The 16,676-nt window shown below is 42.7% G+C and overlaps 1 protein-coding gene across 1 annotated transcript; it reads left to right on the top strand.

Annotated features, from left to right (window-relative positions):
* Nucleotides 1-256: 256 nt before the first annotated feature.
* Nucleotides 257-14,281, top strand: XPNPEP3 (X-prolyl aminopeptidase 3; the record flags this gene model as incomplete). The annotated part of the gene is made up of 10 exons (XM_079544567.1): nucleotides 257-302; nucleotides 1,265-1,381; nucleotides 3,946-4,353; nucleotides 5,653-5,855; nucleotides 6,301-6,363; nucleotides 8,967-9,080; nucleotides 10,814-10,899; nucleotides 11,508-11,691; nucleotides 13,146-13,266; nucleotides 14,115-14,281. 10 exons carry the CDS (start codon nucleotides 257-259, stop codon nucleotides 14,279-14,281), a joined length of 1,509 nt encoding a protein of 502 aa, XP_079400693.1.
* Between the last annotated feature and the right edge of the window lie 2,395 nt (nucleotides 14,282-16,676).

Below are 16,676 nucleotides of genomic sequence, written 5' to 3' on the forward strand. Positions count from 1 at the left end.
CCCAAAGCCACGCCCCTCCGCCGCGCGGCGGCCGGAACTTTCTAGAAGCAGGGGTGGCCGTTAGGTGGGCTGTGAGGGGTCGCGCGCCGTTTCAGTGCGCCGTCCCGCCTTTTTCGCGGGCTCAACCTTACGGCTGCCGGCTGCGCCCCTCAGGCCCCGCGCAGGCGGCCTCTGCGGGCGCCTAAGATGGTGGCGCGGCGCTCTCTGATGCGGTCACGGCGCGGCGCCGCACTGGGGGAAGGCCCCCCCCCCGGCCATGTCGCGCCTGCTGGCGGCGGTGAGGGGCTGGCGCGGCGTCGCAGGTCAGAGAATCCTCCACAGTGATTCGGTGCCTCTGGGCCCTGCCAACTCCGGGGCTGCCGCGCTGCCGGGCGTTATTGCTGGGCGCTGCGGTGGGTGGGAGGGGTGTGGGGTCACAGGCGCGGTTGGAGCCGAAGCTACCGCTGTTCGGGAAATAAAACGACGATTTGGAAAGCTTCCTAATGCCTTTATAGTATTGCTTTATTTAACGCCTGTTGTGTTGTCCTGTGGCGAGATACTTGGTAGTTCTCTCTGTAGGTAAAGATGCTGGAAAAACTTCCATTTTTTGCGGTTCGGTCTGTAACTATACTTCCTGGCCTGGATCTCTGGGCTGTTATTCCAGTCAGTCATTGCACAGCGAGTGCTTCAAGCTGTGGTTATCGGTCATGCTGTGTAAGTAACCCCAGTCAGTGGTGTCACGCTGCTCCCCCAGCAGCTCTCAGTTGAGTCGTGTTGCTGTGTGAGGCAGCTTCAGACCTGCTTATGCTCATGAAGAGTTGGTTTTGTCTGTTCTCAGAACCTGGTACTGTAGCACAGCAGTATAAACTAGCGTGGCAGGCAAAATAAAAGGCAAACAATTCTCTGAACATCAGCCATTAGGCTCACTGCCATCTCCATCAGCTGTGACAGAAATCCAAAGTTGCTGAAGTTGTTACAACTGTGTTTAATTTTAGCTTTTGTCTTACTGTGCGCTCCCACAGCTCCCAAGTGCAATACACAAATGTAATTGCTTTTAAAAATTGCCTACTTGGCTCTGTGTGGGTTTGGAAATGGGATACGCAGCCATACTTCTGAGAAACTGCTTTCAGTCTGACTATGTAACATATTGGAAAGTGTAATAGAGATATTTTTGTGATACGAGGTAAGTAAATGCTACTAGGAGTAAGGTCAGTTGATTATAATTCTGAAGTTTTCTGATTGGAAAGTTCTTCTCCTTTGACATGGTCCATTTCTTTTCCTGTAGTTTGCAAGTCATGTGTTCTCCGGAGATTCTCCATCCAGCCAGCCCAGCAGAAGAAGATTCCAAACCGATATTTGGGCCAGCCCAGCCCCTTTACACACCCACACCTACTTAAACCAGGTTAGGTTCATGCTCAGCATGATTCAGTCACTGGTATTTTTTCTTTTCTCTTCTTTTCTGTGGTGCTTAGGACAGAATATTGTTCTGTTGCACTGTACGTGTGTCTGTTGATTTCATTTGTTTATGATTAGCTTAAATTAACATGTAGGTCAAGCCTAAAGTACTATGAAAGAAATGCCTCCTATTTATTTCCCTAGAAACTGCAACAGATACAAAGGGCACAATAACGCTATTTGATAGAGCAAATTCTCTCAATTAAGCACTATTTCTCAACATAGTCGCTACCATTAGTGATGCAATTTCACCAGCAATGAACAAGAGCCCGCATGCTGTGCTTGTAAAAATCCGCATGGCCTTCTGTAACATGGCCTGTCTTGCATGTCACTGTCACCATTGCTGAAATGCACCACCCACCACACACCTCCACCTCACTGTGCTCACATCAACACTTTGTTCAACGTTCAACAAGCATCAATGAATGTCAGCTTGTGCCATTTTTTCACATGGAGGAGTTCAATAACACACCTTTGCTTCATGCACTCTTCCATAGCAGACACCATTTTGTCAGAATGTCCCTTTGCTGCCCACTGTAGCACAGCAACAAAATGTAACAGAATATTGGTGTGAAGGTTCAACATCTACTGCTGTACCACCACCAATCACCTCTAGCGTCATGGAGCAACGCAATAAAATAGGAGGAATTACTTTCAGGGAACACAGATCTTAGGAGCTGGAAGGGACCTCTGGAGATATCAAATCCAACTCTCCTGCTAAAGTGGGTTCCCTAGAGTAAGTTGCACAGGAAAGAGTACAAGAGGGTTTTGAATATCTCCAGAGGAGACTCCACCAGTCTAGGCACTCTGTTCCAGTGTTCTGTCACCCTCATTGTAAAGAATTTCTTCCTCATGTTTGTATGGAACTTCCAGTGTTCTAATTTGTGCCCACTGCCTCTTGTTCTATTCACACCACTGGAAAGAGCCTGGCCCCATCCATTTGACTCCCACCCATTGATAAGATCCCTTCTCAGTCTTCTCAAGGCCGAACAGTCCCAGGACTCTCAGCCTTTCTACAGAAATAAGATGATGTTGCTGTGCTGCAGTTATTAATTTGAAAAGAAAATGCCTAAAGTAAAAAGACTCCGGGCCTCACGGTTGGAAGGCAACTGAGGTTCCCAGGTTCCACTCTATTGCAGTTTACTGGACTGTTTGCAATTTGCAGTAGTTAGCTGACAGGAACGCAGTGGAGCATAGGAAATATGCAGTATAATATTGCAGAAACGTGGGATCAGATTGCACTGGAACAGTTTCTGTATTCTGTGTCATTCTATATCTATAGATAAAACAAAGTAAGAAAATTTCTATCCCAAGTACCAAGCTGTAAAGTCTAATGGAAAGCAAATGGAAAATGTCACTTTTTCTTTTTTTTTTTTTTGGTCAGAGACAAACATACTGCAGAGAGCCTCCCCCTTTTGTCCTACTCATGCAAGAATCCATTTACAGTAAAAGTCAAATTTTGATTTTCTTTCCTGTAATTGCCAATACCTTAAGGAGTGTATGAAATTATAATTTAGCAGTATGAAAATGCAATCTATGTTAAATCCTATGTTAAAATAGGATATTAGCCAAAGCACTGACAAGTTTCATGTCTTAGTCTATAGCACACTTAAGAAATCTCAGTTCTTAAAAATATATACTTAGACAGCTGTTGGTGGTTCTTTTGACTTCAGTCCGCTTTTGGTGATCTCTTGGTTGCTTCGCTTCTTGTCCTTTGTGACTGGTACACTGTGAAACAGACTTTCATCAAAGGAAACATTTGTTTAGAGTCATCGGGAATATAATATTTAGCTTCAGAAAAATCCAGGTCTGTAATTATTGAGAGCAGCTACATCTTCCTCAGGAAAGATTCCTTCTCTTAATCAGAGTGATGCCAGCCTATGGGTTGTGATTTCCTTCTGCTTGGAAGCCTGTAGGGAGAACCTCTGTGTTTCTGACTCCTCTCCCTGTATCTAACTCTCAGTCTGCCCCTTAGGCTTTAGGACTAGTGACTTTATGAGTTGACTTAGTGTGTATTTGAACACATTCCAGGTTTGTCTGAGGAAATCAGTGCTCAGGGTAAGAAGGTAATCTTTGGTTCAATGTCCAAATGCTATAAAAATCCCATCTGTTTTCAGCAAAGTTCAGTTTGTCTTGCCTTCTTCTTTTTTCCTTATCTTTCTGAAAATCACTCCTACCAAACTGCTCTTCACGGAATGCTTTGGCTGATTGTCTGGATCTACCAGCTTCTGTGATTTCTGCCTTTGCACAGAAATGTATATCAAGAAAATCTTAAGCGTTTAAAACAAATTCCTCCCTTTTGCACAGTGGAGGAGCAGAGTAAGCTAGGATGTGCTGCAGGGGTGAGAGCTGAGAAGATGTAGGAGAGAGCAATGGAAAGGCTAGCAGGGACTGCAGTGAAGCCATGCATACAAAGGCCTCAGGAAGCAAGCAGAAATCAGGCATGTGATTAGTAAAATATCACGAGGAACTTGAATTTTTGTTCTGATTTGTATTTTTTTTGGTTTATAGGGGAGGTAACCCCAGGCTTGTCACAGGTGGAATATTCTCTTCGCCGACACAAATTGATGACACTGATCCAGAAGGAAGCCCAAGGTTGGGAAGGATTGGACCACACAGTGATTCTGCTGTCCAACCCCATGTACTACATGAGCAATGACATCCCCTACGTTTTCCACCAGGACACGAACTTCCTGTATCTCTGTGGGTTCCAGGAACCTGACAGCATCCTGGTGCTGCAGAGCCTTCCTGGTAAAGCGCTGCCCTCTCACAAGGCCATGCTTTTTGTGCCCCGGAGAGATCCGAGCCGAGAGCTGTGGGATGGGCCCAGGTCAGGCACAGATGGGGCCATCGCTCTGACAGGAGTAGATGAAGCTTACACTATTGAGGAGTTTGGGCACTTGGTGGCCAAGCTGAAAGGTAACAAAAATGAAGGGGGGATGAGATGAGGTGTGGGTTGTAGGGTCTGAAAAGTACATCTGAATAGTTCTGGGAAGAAACTGTGCCAAGTAGGTGTAGGCTTCTCCCTTAAATACCTAATCTGTGAGCCTGTATTGGTGATGGAAGCAAGGAGGTCTCATGTAAGTGCTTTAAGATACTCTCATTAGAAGTAATATATCCCTCTTGGGTGACTGTAAAAAAGATGCAGGATCTTAAATTAGGCATCTAAAGCTAGCCAGCATGAACTCCCACCTTCTGTCCCACATGACCTCAGTTACTGATCTGAGTGACTTGTAAACTGAGAGGTGGTCTGTACAAGTAAGAGGCAGTTCTGCTCCTGCCTGTTATTCCGTGTTTGCCCTATTCACAGAAAATTTTACTTAGACTGACATCTTTGATTGATAAATAAATTTTCACATAGGTAAATATCCTTGCCCTCAGGAAGTTCATCTCCTGTAAATGGCTGAAATAAGCAGTTGCTCACCAAAGATATACTGAAACGTGGTCAGTAATGACCCTGATTCCATGCAGTGAATAACTGAGAGGATAAATGAGAGAAGGATTCAAAACATGTCCCACTGCAGTGCAGTGACTTGGTTGCCTACACCACCACAACTTTGATACGTGAGCTACATTTATCTGTGCAAGATCAGTGACAGCAGAAAACCCAATATTTGCATACAAATGGGGATTTGTCAAATCTACATGTTATGCATTGCTAATTTTCTGGATTTTAAAGGGATCTCTGGTGTATGGGAACTACTGAGTCACGGCCTGAACCTCTGATTGATCACCTGAGGCGAGCCATGAGTCAGCCAGAGGAGCACAGTTGAAGGCAATTCACCTGTGCTGCCGGAAGGGGTGGAGCCAGGCTCCATCTCTCCTAGACCCATTTAAGAGCTGGCTACCAGTAGGGAAGGATCTCTCCTAGACCCATTTAAGAGCTGGCTACCAGTAGGGAAGGATCTCTTCTGGAGATCCCTTCTTTGGAGTTCTGTAGCAAGCCCAGGATGTGGGTAAGCTTTCTATCTGTGCTCTTTTTGTTATTGTAACTCGCTCTGCCAAACTTTCTTGTTTATGTCATAATTATAACGTATTTGTATTCATTGACTATGTATCTGGTTTTATCTGGCAGTAAACATATGATCTGTAAATACATATTCAGCGAAAATTACCAGGGCAGCTACAGGTGTAGCTTAGGAGGGGTGATTTTGTACATATGAGGAGAGAATTTCTGAATTTATCTTCATCTGCATCAATATTTGTTTTGTATTCCAGGTGAATCAAACAAGGTGTGGTATGATGTGACTAAACCAGTGCATAAGGAACTGCACGCTGACTATATGCAGCCCCTGGCTGAAATAAAAGCTCGGAGCAAAAATCATATCCAAGGCATCCGGCATCTAGTGCAAAACCTTCGGCTGATTAAATCTCCTGCAGAGATTGAAAGGATGAAAATAGCTGGACGAGTGACATCAGAGGTACGCAGCTGTGTACTCTCAGAAAGAACCACTACATTCCTTTGCACAAGAAAGCAGAGAGGGTGTTACAGCATGAGTTAGGTTGGAAGGATAAGACCTGATCTTAGTTACTGAACTGCTGTTTCTCAGCTATTGGCTCAGCACCCTCTGCACAAGGAGACCCAAGAAGACAGCTCAATTAATGTCTCTTCTCTCAATTAACGTAACCTCAGCCAGAATAAGCCAGCAGGTGTTAGACTCTGTTTTAAAGTTGTGTTTATTCAGGAATAGTGGTGCCCCTTGTACCATCTCCTCAACTTCTCCTTCCCCGTGCTATTTTCTTCTCCATTTATTACATTATTTTCAAGGAAACAGCTGATTTTTAGGTATTCCCCAAAAGACAGCAGGTAAGAGCAGGTCCTTTACTAACTGAAAGGTCCTTTTATTTGTTTGTTTGTTTTTGTAGGCTTTCATAGAGACAATGTTTGCCAGAAAATCTCCAGTGGATGAAGCCTTTCTGTATGCAAAGGTGAGTGTGTCATTGTTGGGGGTGGGATGGAAGGGTTAAATGTTTCTTACTCTTCCAGGAAACTAGGAATGTCAAATCTCCCTATAATGAAAAAGAAATACATATTTCTGTTTCACCCAACTCTCATGGTGCCTTGGGCATACCCCAAACTCCCCTCAGTCAAGAACTGTAGCCTTGTTTGAACAACTCTTTTGATTTAAGAAAAGTTGCACTGTTGCAGCAGATTGTTTTGGAGTGTGCTTGGAGATGTCAACAGAATCTGAATTTGGAGCTTATAATAGCAAAAATGTTTTCCCTTCCCTACAGATATATATCTTGTACCTGGTAGCCATACTAGAACTGTTCTCTCACATATGGATGGGCTCCAAAGTTCAGTGCTCTTATGCTGAGGACAAAATATTCTTTCTGGAGGTCTTTTGTTTGTTGTCTTTATTTCCAAAAGTCAATGAAGATGGAGTCAAAGCTCCACAAATGATTATTATGAATTTAAAGGCATTTAAAAAAAAAAAAAAGCGGGGGATGGGTAAAGTGAACTGGAAAGTAAGCTTCTTCTCTAATCCCTCTTTGAAGATGCTGCTCTGATTCTTCAGAGCACCTTCAGTGTTGGGGCAAGACACAAGGTAATCCCGTCAGTGATGGGGGGAAGCTACTGCATGAAGATCTGGTTAAAGGAGTGCAGTTTGTGTGAGGGAAGTTTCTGTGTGGGAGAAAAAGCAAAGGAAAGCCATGAGTGAGGAGGCCTAAAGAAAATAAGAGATAAAGGGTGAGACAAAATATAACAGCTAATTCCAGAAAAGTTGTAAAAGAGAGGGTTGGCTACATCTGTGTTTGAGTAAGTGTGTCTCGTGGACAAGAGTCCAAAGTGTGCCCTATGTCTCCAGAGCTATCAGTATGCATAGATCCTAGCCCAGTAAATGAAAAATCCTGAGTTTGAACGTAAGCTTTCAGTTGAGGAATTTTTTTTTACCATTTCCATCCACAATAAGTGAGAATTGTGACACATTTGGATCTTCCTCACTGAATGTGCAGAGAGATTATATCTGCAGTAAAGATAATTCTCTGTTGATGATAGATCGTGCAGCAAATGATAATTGAGAAAGGAAATAAGTTACTGTTATGTTTTAGTTATCTGCTTTTTGCTTAATACAGGGCTGTGAGTTTCAAGAAATTACTTCCTTTAAGGTGTGTGATTTTGTTACCTGTGTAAATCAAATGCAGTTTGTTTTCTACTATCCTTTTTACAAACTATCACCAAGGCAATGAGGGAGGGAAAAAAAAAAAAACAAAAAAAAAACACCTGGAGTTTTGTGGAAAAAACAGGAAAAAAGCAAATTTTCATTTACTGAAGGAGCTCTTCCTAGCTGGGAGGCTGTTTGGGATGACTGGGAGACCACTTCAGTGAAATCTCTGTCTTTTGTATGCAGAAGAATTTCACCTTTCACATCTGAAGAAGGGTGTATCTAATTCATGTGTAACTTGTTAGCAGTGTAGTGTCTGCTTTTGAGGAACTTCTGCAGCGTTTGCAACAAAGTGTGAGGAATTCCTTAGCAGTGTTCTCCCCACCTTTACTGAAGGTCTAAATTTATCTGCTATTGATGTCCTTTTCTACCATACCTACAGAACCAGCTAACCAAAACTGGAGACACAGTTCTCATTGTATTCTGTAAAACAATTCTATTGTACAAAATGGAAGTACGTGTAAGAGCATTTTGTAAAGCCTGCTTCTCTTGACTCTAGCCTCTCATTACATCAGCTTGCCACAGTTGTCTTGAAGCAGTGTAGACACCTGCCTGCACATTTGGCAAGGAATTTTGTAAGGAAATGCAGTGAGATGCATGTTTGAGTTAGTCAGCAGGATTTGACCCTCCATTCTGACACAAATGAGCCTGTGCTGAGTTGGCACTGAGACACACGTCCAACTTGTAAAGAAAATCATTTTAACTTTAGTGTATTTTACAGCTCAGTTTCCCACTCCACGTCAGGATCATAAAACCTTCTTCATTACACGTAGGCATTCTGGAGTATTCTGTCCTATGGGGTTTTGCTAATTACAGAAAAGACAAGCTAGTAGTATACTGAGGATATAGAGGGGCTTTACAGACAAGTTTATTCATTTCATCTGCTTATCTTTGAAGAAAGGTAAAGCTCTTGAATTAAAATCTATTTTTTGCATGCTTTATAACCTTTTTATTCATTACTGCTCTAAATACACTAAACATCAAAACACAGCTGTTGTCTTCATGGATAATTTGCAAACCTGTACAGCAGCTAACAGTGAAACTTTATGTAGGATCAAATTCTCACCTGGATTTATGATAACATAATGAATTTCTGAGACAGTATGACTGTACCAGGGAGAGCTTCTGTGAAATTGTGTGTAGGTTTAAAATGCTCTCTTGAAGAATGGATAATTCTGTGGTATTTCCTCCAATGCTCTGGGAAACTTTCTAGGCTGCTTCCACGTGATGAAGTCACTTCACAGTTTCACTTTGATTGTACAAATTAAAAAAAAGACTTGCAGGACATGAATCATGATAGCTCCAGGACAGTTAATCACCAGGATCAGCACTAACAACCTCCTCCTCTTTGAATTGGTCTTCCAGTTTGAATTTGAGTGCCGAGCTCGTGGTGCTGACATCTTGGCCTACCCCCCTGTTGTTGCTGGTGGCAATAGATCAAACACTTTGCACTATGTGAAGAACAATCAGCTCATTAAGGTAAACCATACGCCATCCAGTTACTTGAAATGTATTTATGTGACACACTGTCCCCATATGCATCCCCTTGCTGATCTGTTTTGGCTGAACAGATCAAAACACTTCAGTGTTTTCAAGTTAGCGGGGGAAAAGGATTCTTTCCTGGTAAGCTTTACTGCCAGTGATAGATTAACTTCATTCCTGCTGGTCTCTTTCTCTCCTCTGCGTATTTGCTGTTGTATTTTCTGTAAGGTGGAGGGACTTGGAAACAAGCTTGTAAATATTTAATTTAGCAAGGGTGCCAGCTGCACACCGTGTTTCAGTGGTGCAGTACTGGGTGAATTGCTGCCCTCACAGATGAGAGGACAGCTGTAGCAGGCAGAATAAAAGCACTCTGGAATCCTTCTGTTGTCACTTGCATTTCTTGACCTTGCCTTGCAAGCAAAGGTGCAGCAGTGCATTCCTTCTCTGGCTAGGCTGAAATGCATTTCAGACACCATGTAGGCCAATAAAGCAGGGAAGGGGAACAAGAAAGGTCTAGCGTTAAACACTAAGGGACAAATTAAATAGTTGTAGGTAAATTAATGTATTAATGAATATATTTTGATTATTCAGAGCATTGATTTGAACCCTCTCCAGGTTTCCTGATAAAACACCTTTAGATTCAGGTAAGTATTCTGAGAATCAGAATGCTTACCCTATTGCTCTATTCAGTATTTTCAGTGGAGCATATTTATGTTTCACGTTAATGCAGGATGAAACTTTTCTTGCCAGCACTGTTTTTTTTTTTTTCTTGAAGCTGGCATGCAAGCAGACCTTGAAATGATCTGAAGAGACACATGTACAAAAGATATGACAGACTGTTTTTGGCAGAAATAAACCTCTTTTGTTGTTCTGTCATCCAAGGTCAGGCATGCACGTGTAACTTCAGTTGCTTCTGTTAAAGTTGATCTGTTAAGCAACTGTCACTTGTGTTTTTTCTAAACTAGCAAGTAGGAGGTTAAACTCATAAACTTGATTTTTCCTTTATGAGCTGCCTCTTACATGTCTTATTGTCAAATAGGCTGACAAGGTATCTAAGTTAGAAGGTATCCAAAGGCTGCGTATGGCCAGATGTGGACTTAGTCCATCACGTAGTGGACTCAGCTTTAAAGAAAGAGGACAAAATACTTGACATAACGAGGCAGCAAACAGTCAGACCACAGGCTGAATTTCCTTAGCCGTTAGAATCTGACTTAGGACAGGTACTGTAATTTCATATTTTACTTAAATAATTGAACCAGCTGTTTAGAAAAAGTTTATTTAAGTTTAAATGGAAAGTAGTAGTAGTAGTAGTTCCAGTAGTAGTAGTTCCAGAACCTTTCTGTCTCAGTCCCAAGCAGAGAACTGGTGGTGAAAGGAGTCAGCTGTGTAATTTGCTGGAATAGGAGTTCCAGTGTCTATGGGGCTGATATCTCGGAGCACAGAATAGCTCAAGGAAAATGTCTTTTTTACTCCAAAGTGTTTGACATCAGTGTATTAGGGCTCAGACTATAGAGAAGCCTAAGAGAGAGAGAGAGTCTTGCAGAGAAGCAATCCAACTGCAGTAGCCTATTTATAAGTAATAGCAGCTGGCGTGTTGTTCTGCAAAAGGAGTTCACAGCTCTGCAGCTGCTTTGCAAAAATCACTGCATTGTCTCCTTTCCTCCTCTCTGAGGCATCAGTTCACTCAGTACCCACTGATCCACACAGGCATTTTTTCCTGTTATTCTCAGGATGGTGAAATGGTCTTGCTGGATGGTGGGTGTGAGTTCTCCTGCTACGTAAGCGACATCACACGAACCTGGCCCATCAATGGAAGGTATGTCATGACAGGGCTGTTTTGAAGGAGTGTGAGAAGCTCTCAAATAATGCACAGTCTGAGTGTATGTGTGTAATCTGTGACAGTAGCTCAAATACGTCCCATTCTGTTGTTCTTTGGGGTAATGAAATTATGTAAGCAAATCTTTCAATGTGAGAAGCTGTATTTCCCTCTGCTTCATTAATTACTGCTGTTTTCAGGTATTCTGGTATTTTTAAGGAGAAGAGTTGACTTTTGTGCATTCAGCTGTTCCTTACGCAGTGTAATAGAACAGGAGTTTAGCTGAGCAGTACACGGCTGGTGCAGTGTCCCTGTAGTTGTGTGTTTGATTCTTGCATGTTGGGCTCAAGTGTGTCCTGTCTCCAGCAGTAGTGTTGCCTTGGCTTGCTTTGGGATAAGGAAGTCAAGTAGAATCCCTGCCTCTACCCAGTGTGTTGAAGGGCATGTTTCGGCAATACCTTGCCTGGCATTTCCCATAAGGAGACAGTTGCTTTCCTTTCTGACTTCCCTTGCTTCAGCACTAAACTGAATTTGCCTCTAAAACAGCTTCTGGGTGGAGGACTTCATTGGGAGAAATGTGCTTTGTTCCTTTTCTCAATGATTTGCAGGTTCACCAAACCTCAAGCAGAACTGTACCAGGCTGTCTTGGACATCCAGAAGTCCTGCCTGAGCCTCTGCTCCCCAGGTGTGAGTCTAGAAAATATCTACAGCCTCATGCTGAGCCTTATTGGACAGAAGCTGAAAGACTTGGGGATCCTAAAGGGCAGCATCACTGACAGCCACTTCTTTAAGGTACACGAAGATTATTTTAATCCAGCTTCTCCCCACTGTGATTGTTGCATCTGTAGGTTATGTTAGTGGCTTTAGTTTAGATCAGAAATACGCTTTTGAAGCAAATCTTTTAATTATCCCTACTTAATGTGCTTTAGTTTGTGTTGTGGGCTGGTCTCAGTGCTGGACTGGATTTCTTTCAGGTGAGGCTAAACTGGAAGATCTGTTTCAACCCCTAAAGGGCATTCAGCCCACAGTTTGGTCTGAAATAACATCCTTACACATGTGCAGTGAGGACACTGTCCCTCTGGCACTTGCTTTTTCCCTCTGCAAATCCATTCCCACTGGTCTGCACTGCTTATTAACGTCGATGTAGCTTTAAAGTACAAATAATCCAAACAAACCTAGGGAAACATTGGCGCTGACACAGAAGGCTGCGTGCATGGTTGACTGCAGGCAATTAGTTAGAGTTTTGAGATTTGTTTAAAGTAACATTAATCTGCAGTGCCACCAAAAAGTGCAGCCCAATTTCTCTGTTTCCGCCTGCTTCTCTCTGGGTGTCACTGCTGGGATTCACAGAATTATCTGGAGAACACAGTGGGGAACTGGGCTGCCTTGGAGCTAAACCTGCAGGTAAAATAGGATTGTTTTGCCATTAGAAAAGTTTTCTGGTCCCACTCACAGCAAATCTGCACGATTGCTGATGCCAGTACCAGAAAGATGGCAGGGACCAGGTGGCAGAACTATCCCTTGGGCAGCAGTACAGACTTCTGCCAGATTTAATTGTCCTACAAGTGTCACTACGGTAACAGCACAAGTTCTCCCCTCCGAATGGAGGCGATCATGCCAATTTCTCTCGGCAGGTGGCAGCACAGCCAGATGAGAGTAAGGACTGCAGCTCAGTCCCCAGTGAATATGAGGAGCTAGGGGACAGAGGAGGAATTAGCTCTTTGATTCCTGCTCCTCTCTAGAGGGAGGGGATTAGGATGGTGCGCGTGGAGGTGGTAACAGTGCCCAGTAGAGATGGGTTAAAATCCTGCTAGCTGCTGAATGAAATTGGCATTGCTCCTTTTCTTTAATGCATAGGTGAGTGCTTCACCATAGCACCTAGCAGCTGTGCTGGCTGCCGCCACTTGTCAGGGTCTGCTGATAGGAGCAACACAGGGTGTGGATAGTTAAGGGATGGGAAGGATTGGGGCAGCAAAGGTCAGTGAGATAAAAACTGAAGTTCTTGCCTGTCATGCAAGGTGTAGATGTGCTTAAGCTTGTGCTTGAGTAGAAAGGCATTCAGAATAGGCAGTTGGTACTGTTAGGTTTTGAGGGCCCTTCAGTTCTGGTAAATCGAGGGCCCAGAGACAAGCAGGTAACTAAGCACAGCACGTAACTGCTGTCTCTCTTCTTCCCATCTTCTGCATTTGAACAACAGACTGGCTGCATTTAATTACCTCCATAACGCTTGCTTTGTTTTCTGTCAGGCTGTTCGAAGGTACTGCCCACACCATGTGGGCCATTACTTGGGCATGGATGTTCATGATACCCCAGATGTATCCCGGTCTGTCCCACTCCGGCCAGGCATGGTGATAACCATTGAACCAGGTAAAAAGATACAGTGGTGGACAAAATCATATAACATTGAGGATAACAGTACTACTCTGAGTTGTTAGTTGCTTCCTCTGACCAAAGCATTCAGGTCCTTTCCTGTTGAACTTGAAAATATTGAAGTGTTAGAAAACCTTATCTTACACCCCTCCCAAAAATATTAGGATATTTGAAAATTGTGTTTCCATCTTAAATACAACCAACGTGTGGGCATGAATACTCAGAAAGTGCCTGTGCAGCAACAGACAGAGTAACTTAGAACTTAAGACTGCTGGTATTTGATCCTCAGCATTACAGGTCATTGCAGTGCAGAGAAGCAGAGTAAATTCATTTGTGCTGTGGTCTGTGTTGTTGTAACTAAACTACTACCAGTTGCTTATAGTGTAAGTTCTTCTTGAGCCTTGCAGCCTGCAATTACAAGCATTCACAACTTATTTTTGCAAACAAAACATTTCACAGTGAGTATTTATTTCCTCTTGTCACTTATTTTGGAGCTGTCAGATGAAAACTGATATTTAATGCTTGGCTCTTCTCTCTTTCTATTTGGAACACTGTTAAAATCATCACTGTGAACAGAGTTGAGAGCAAAAGGTGCCAAAGGACCAGCTGTAATTCTGGAAGTTCTTATTAATGTGCTAGTGTCCATAGGCACTGTCAGATACTGCCCTTTCTTTGCTTACCAGCTGCTGTGATTGAAGAGAAAGAGAGCAGTTTTCCTTATTAAACTTCTCCAAGGTCAAATTCTTCTGATACTGCTGAAAATCTTACCCTGTTCTTATGGTGGGTGCAGCGAGGGAAAGGTTTTTAGGGAGTGTGGCATGTTTTAATTCCCTCCCTTCTTTCAGGACTTTATATCCCTGAAGATGATGTGAGTGCCCCAGAGAGGTTTCGTGGCCTTGGTGTACGCATTGAGGATGATGTTGTGATAGCAGATGATTCACCTCTCATTTTGTCTGCTGACTGTCCCAAGGAGATCTACGATATCGAGCAGATCTGTGGCCGCAGCTCATGATATCCTCCTCAGGAGATGCGTGCCTCCAGGGATGCAGATCCCTGTAACTGGCTGCACTTGTCAAATGGTGGAGAGAGAGTTGATGGCTGTTTCCAAATCTGAGGCTGGGAAATGGAATGCAAAAGACTCTGGCACTGAGTGCTGAAAAGCAAAGCAACCTTTTCTATGTGTATTTTTCTTCTGATTTGACTATTGCTGATGTTGAGCTATTGCAGAACGTGGGGGTGGATTCATCCCTCTGTTGTGTGGGTCCATCTGTTCTGATGCCGTTCAGTAGATGGACTCTGTGAGTGCTGCCTGTAGCACAGCTTCAGCCTGGTTCCTCTTAAGATGCAGTAGTGCAACTGTTGAGACCTGGGTCCTGTTGTTTACCCTTTTGCAGTAATTACACAATAGTCAGAATTTAAAAGTGAAATTCTGAAAAATGCTGCTTTTGGAAAATAAAATCATTTCAAGCACTTTTGACTTTAGAACCCTGGGCGGAGAGGTTTTGGTAGTTGGGAAGATGAGTTTGGTTGGGAGGTAGCCTGAAGCTTGTGCAGAGTGCTTTTGTTATTTTAAGAATAAGGATATCTTTGGGTTTGGTTCAGGCAGATGCAAAGTAAGCCAACAGCGGAGGAAAACACCTCATCGAGTCTTTCAGCTTATTGAAATGTTTGAGTTCTGGAGGTTGTTCATTCTAGTCTTCCACATTCCATTCTTTTTATCACCGCTCTCCATTCCAGGCTCTTGTTTTGAGCCTGCCACTGCCCTGTGAAGCCAGTAACATGTTGGCTGTGCCGGGCTCCACTGGCAGGATGCTGGTTGTCATCTGGATGTGAGTTGATCAGTTCTGGGACAGTCAAAGCATCCTTCTGGCTTATGCTGCGTCAGCCACTTCAGCAGTGCATTTATGAAGAAAGCAGCATGAAGAATGCAAGTTTTATACCACGTATTTTAAATAATTTGCCTTTTCAGAACACTGAGGGCATGAGCACTTCTGGTAATTCAGTAATGAATGCTTTGTGATAGTATTTTTGAGGCAGCTGCAAATGTGACTTGTGGCTAGGATGGCTGAGGAGTAAAGAGAAGACTTCCTGTCAGCAACAGCATATCACCCAAAGCATTGTAATGCCACAGTAAATACACCTATTTGAGGCGAACATGCTGTCTGTGTATTTCCTGAAGACATTTTGACAGTCAACTATTTAACATCTGAAAAATGTCTCTAATAATATATCTCCTGTTACTTATGTTGGCTTTTCCTTCCTATCATCTTTATTTTCTTTTCTAATTGCAGCTTTAGGTATTTTCCTCTCCACTTTTTCTTTTAATTCTCTTCCTCTATTCTCTTGTATTCTCTTGTCTTGATGCACCATAATATCACAATTTCCTAGCACCCACTTTTCTTCTTAGCGTACATCACTGCCTCTTCCCATTTGTTCCCATTTAACTCCCCACAGCAGATGTAAGCAATGGTAGTCAGGGTTCCCGAGTTTGACTTCTGGCTCTGTTGCTGTGTAACCTACAGCAATTTCTTTTTAATCCCCTTTTTTTTTTTTTTTTTTTTTTTTTTTTTTTTTTTTTTTTTTTTTTTTTTTTTTTTAATTTTTCTTCCTCTCATTTGACTTCGTGAAGGCCAGGCAGTGTCATGCATATCCCATTGTTTTTAATGGAAGTAGGGTGCAGCCACCAAGGTGTTAATGTGGCACTTGAAAGGTAGCCAAGACATACTGTAGTTTTGTTTTTTAAACGTGGTCAAAAATGAATGCTTTCACAAAGTTTAATGTAGCAAGCTTCACCTAGAAGGGAAAATCTACTAATCTCTGATGGAAGTTACTGTTAGGTACTTGTGCATCACAGTGTGAACTGTTAGAAGGGAGGCTTGTCAAGTGTGGATGCAAAGAACTGATCATTACTTTAGATGTCCTTCCAATCTAACCCATTTTTCTTCCATTTGCACCTGTTAGAGCCATACCAACTGGGAAAGGTCTTGGATTTTGGAGCTGTGTAAGTAGCTGAAAATCCGTGTCTGCTGATGACCACATCTGTACTTGTGCTTAGTTGCAGTTAATGGTTGGATGTACTGTAAATAAGCCTTTGGAATACATATTTAAAAGTGATTTTAAAAATACATTTTCTAGAAGGTCATTTATTGAGCCATCAAGTTGCATGGCTATCAAAATGACCTAAAAACTTCAGAAACCATTATTTTTCAGAGAGATTTAAATATTATCTGTAATCTATCTTGTACTTCAAATAACATTGTCAAATATAGGCAAATACTGATTTCTATCTCTCCTGCAACTTGCAAACACCAGTTGATCTTAGGAATGCTGAAGAACGTTTGTCAGTGAAGAAGTGTTTGGATGGGGAGTACTGGATCTGCTAGGACTGACTGCTGTGCTCTGCTGTG

Source organism: Tetrao urogallus (genome assembly GCF_951394365.1).
Source record: "Tetrao urogallus genome assembly, chromosome: 1".
NCBI lineage: Eukaryota > Metazoa > Chordata > Aves > Galliformes > Phasianidae > Tetrao > Tetrao urogallus.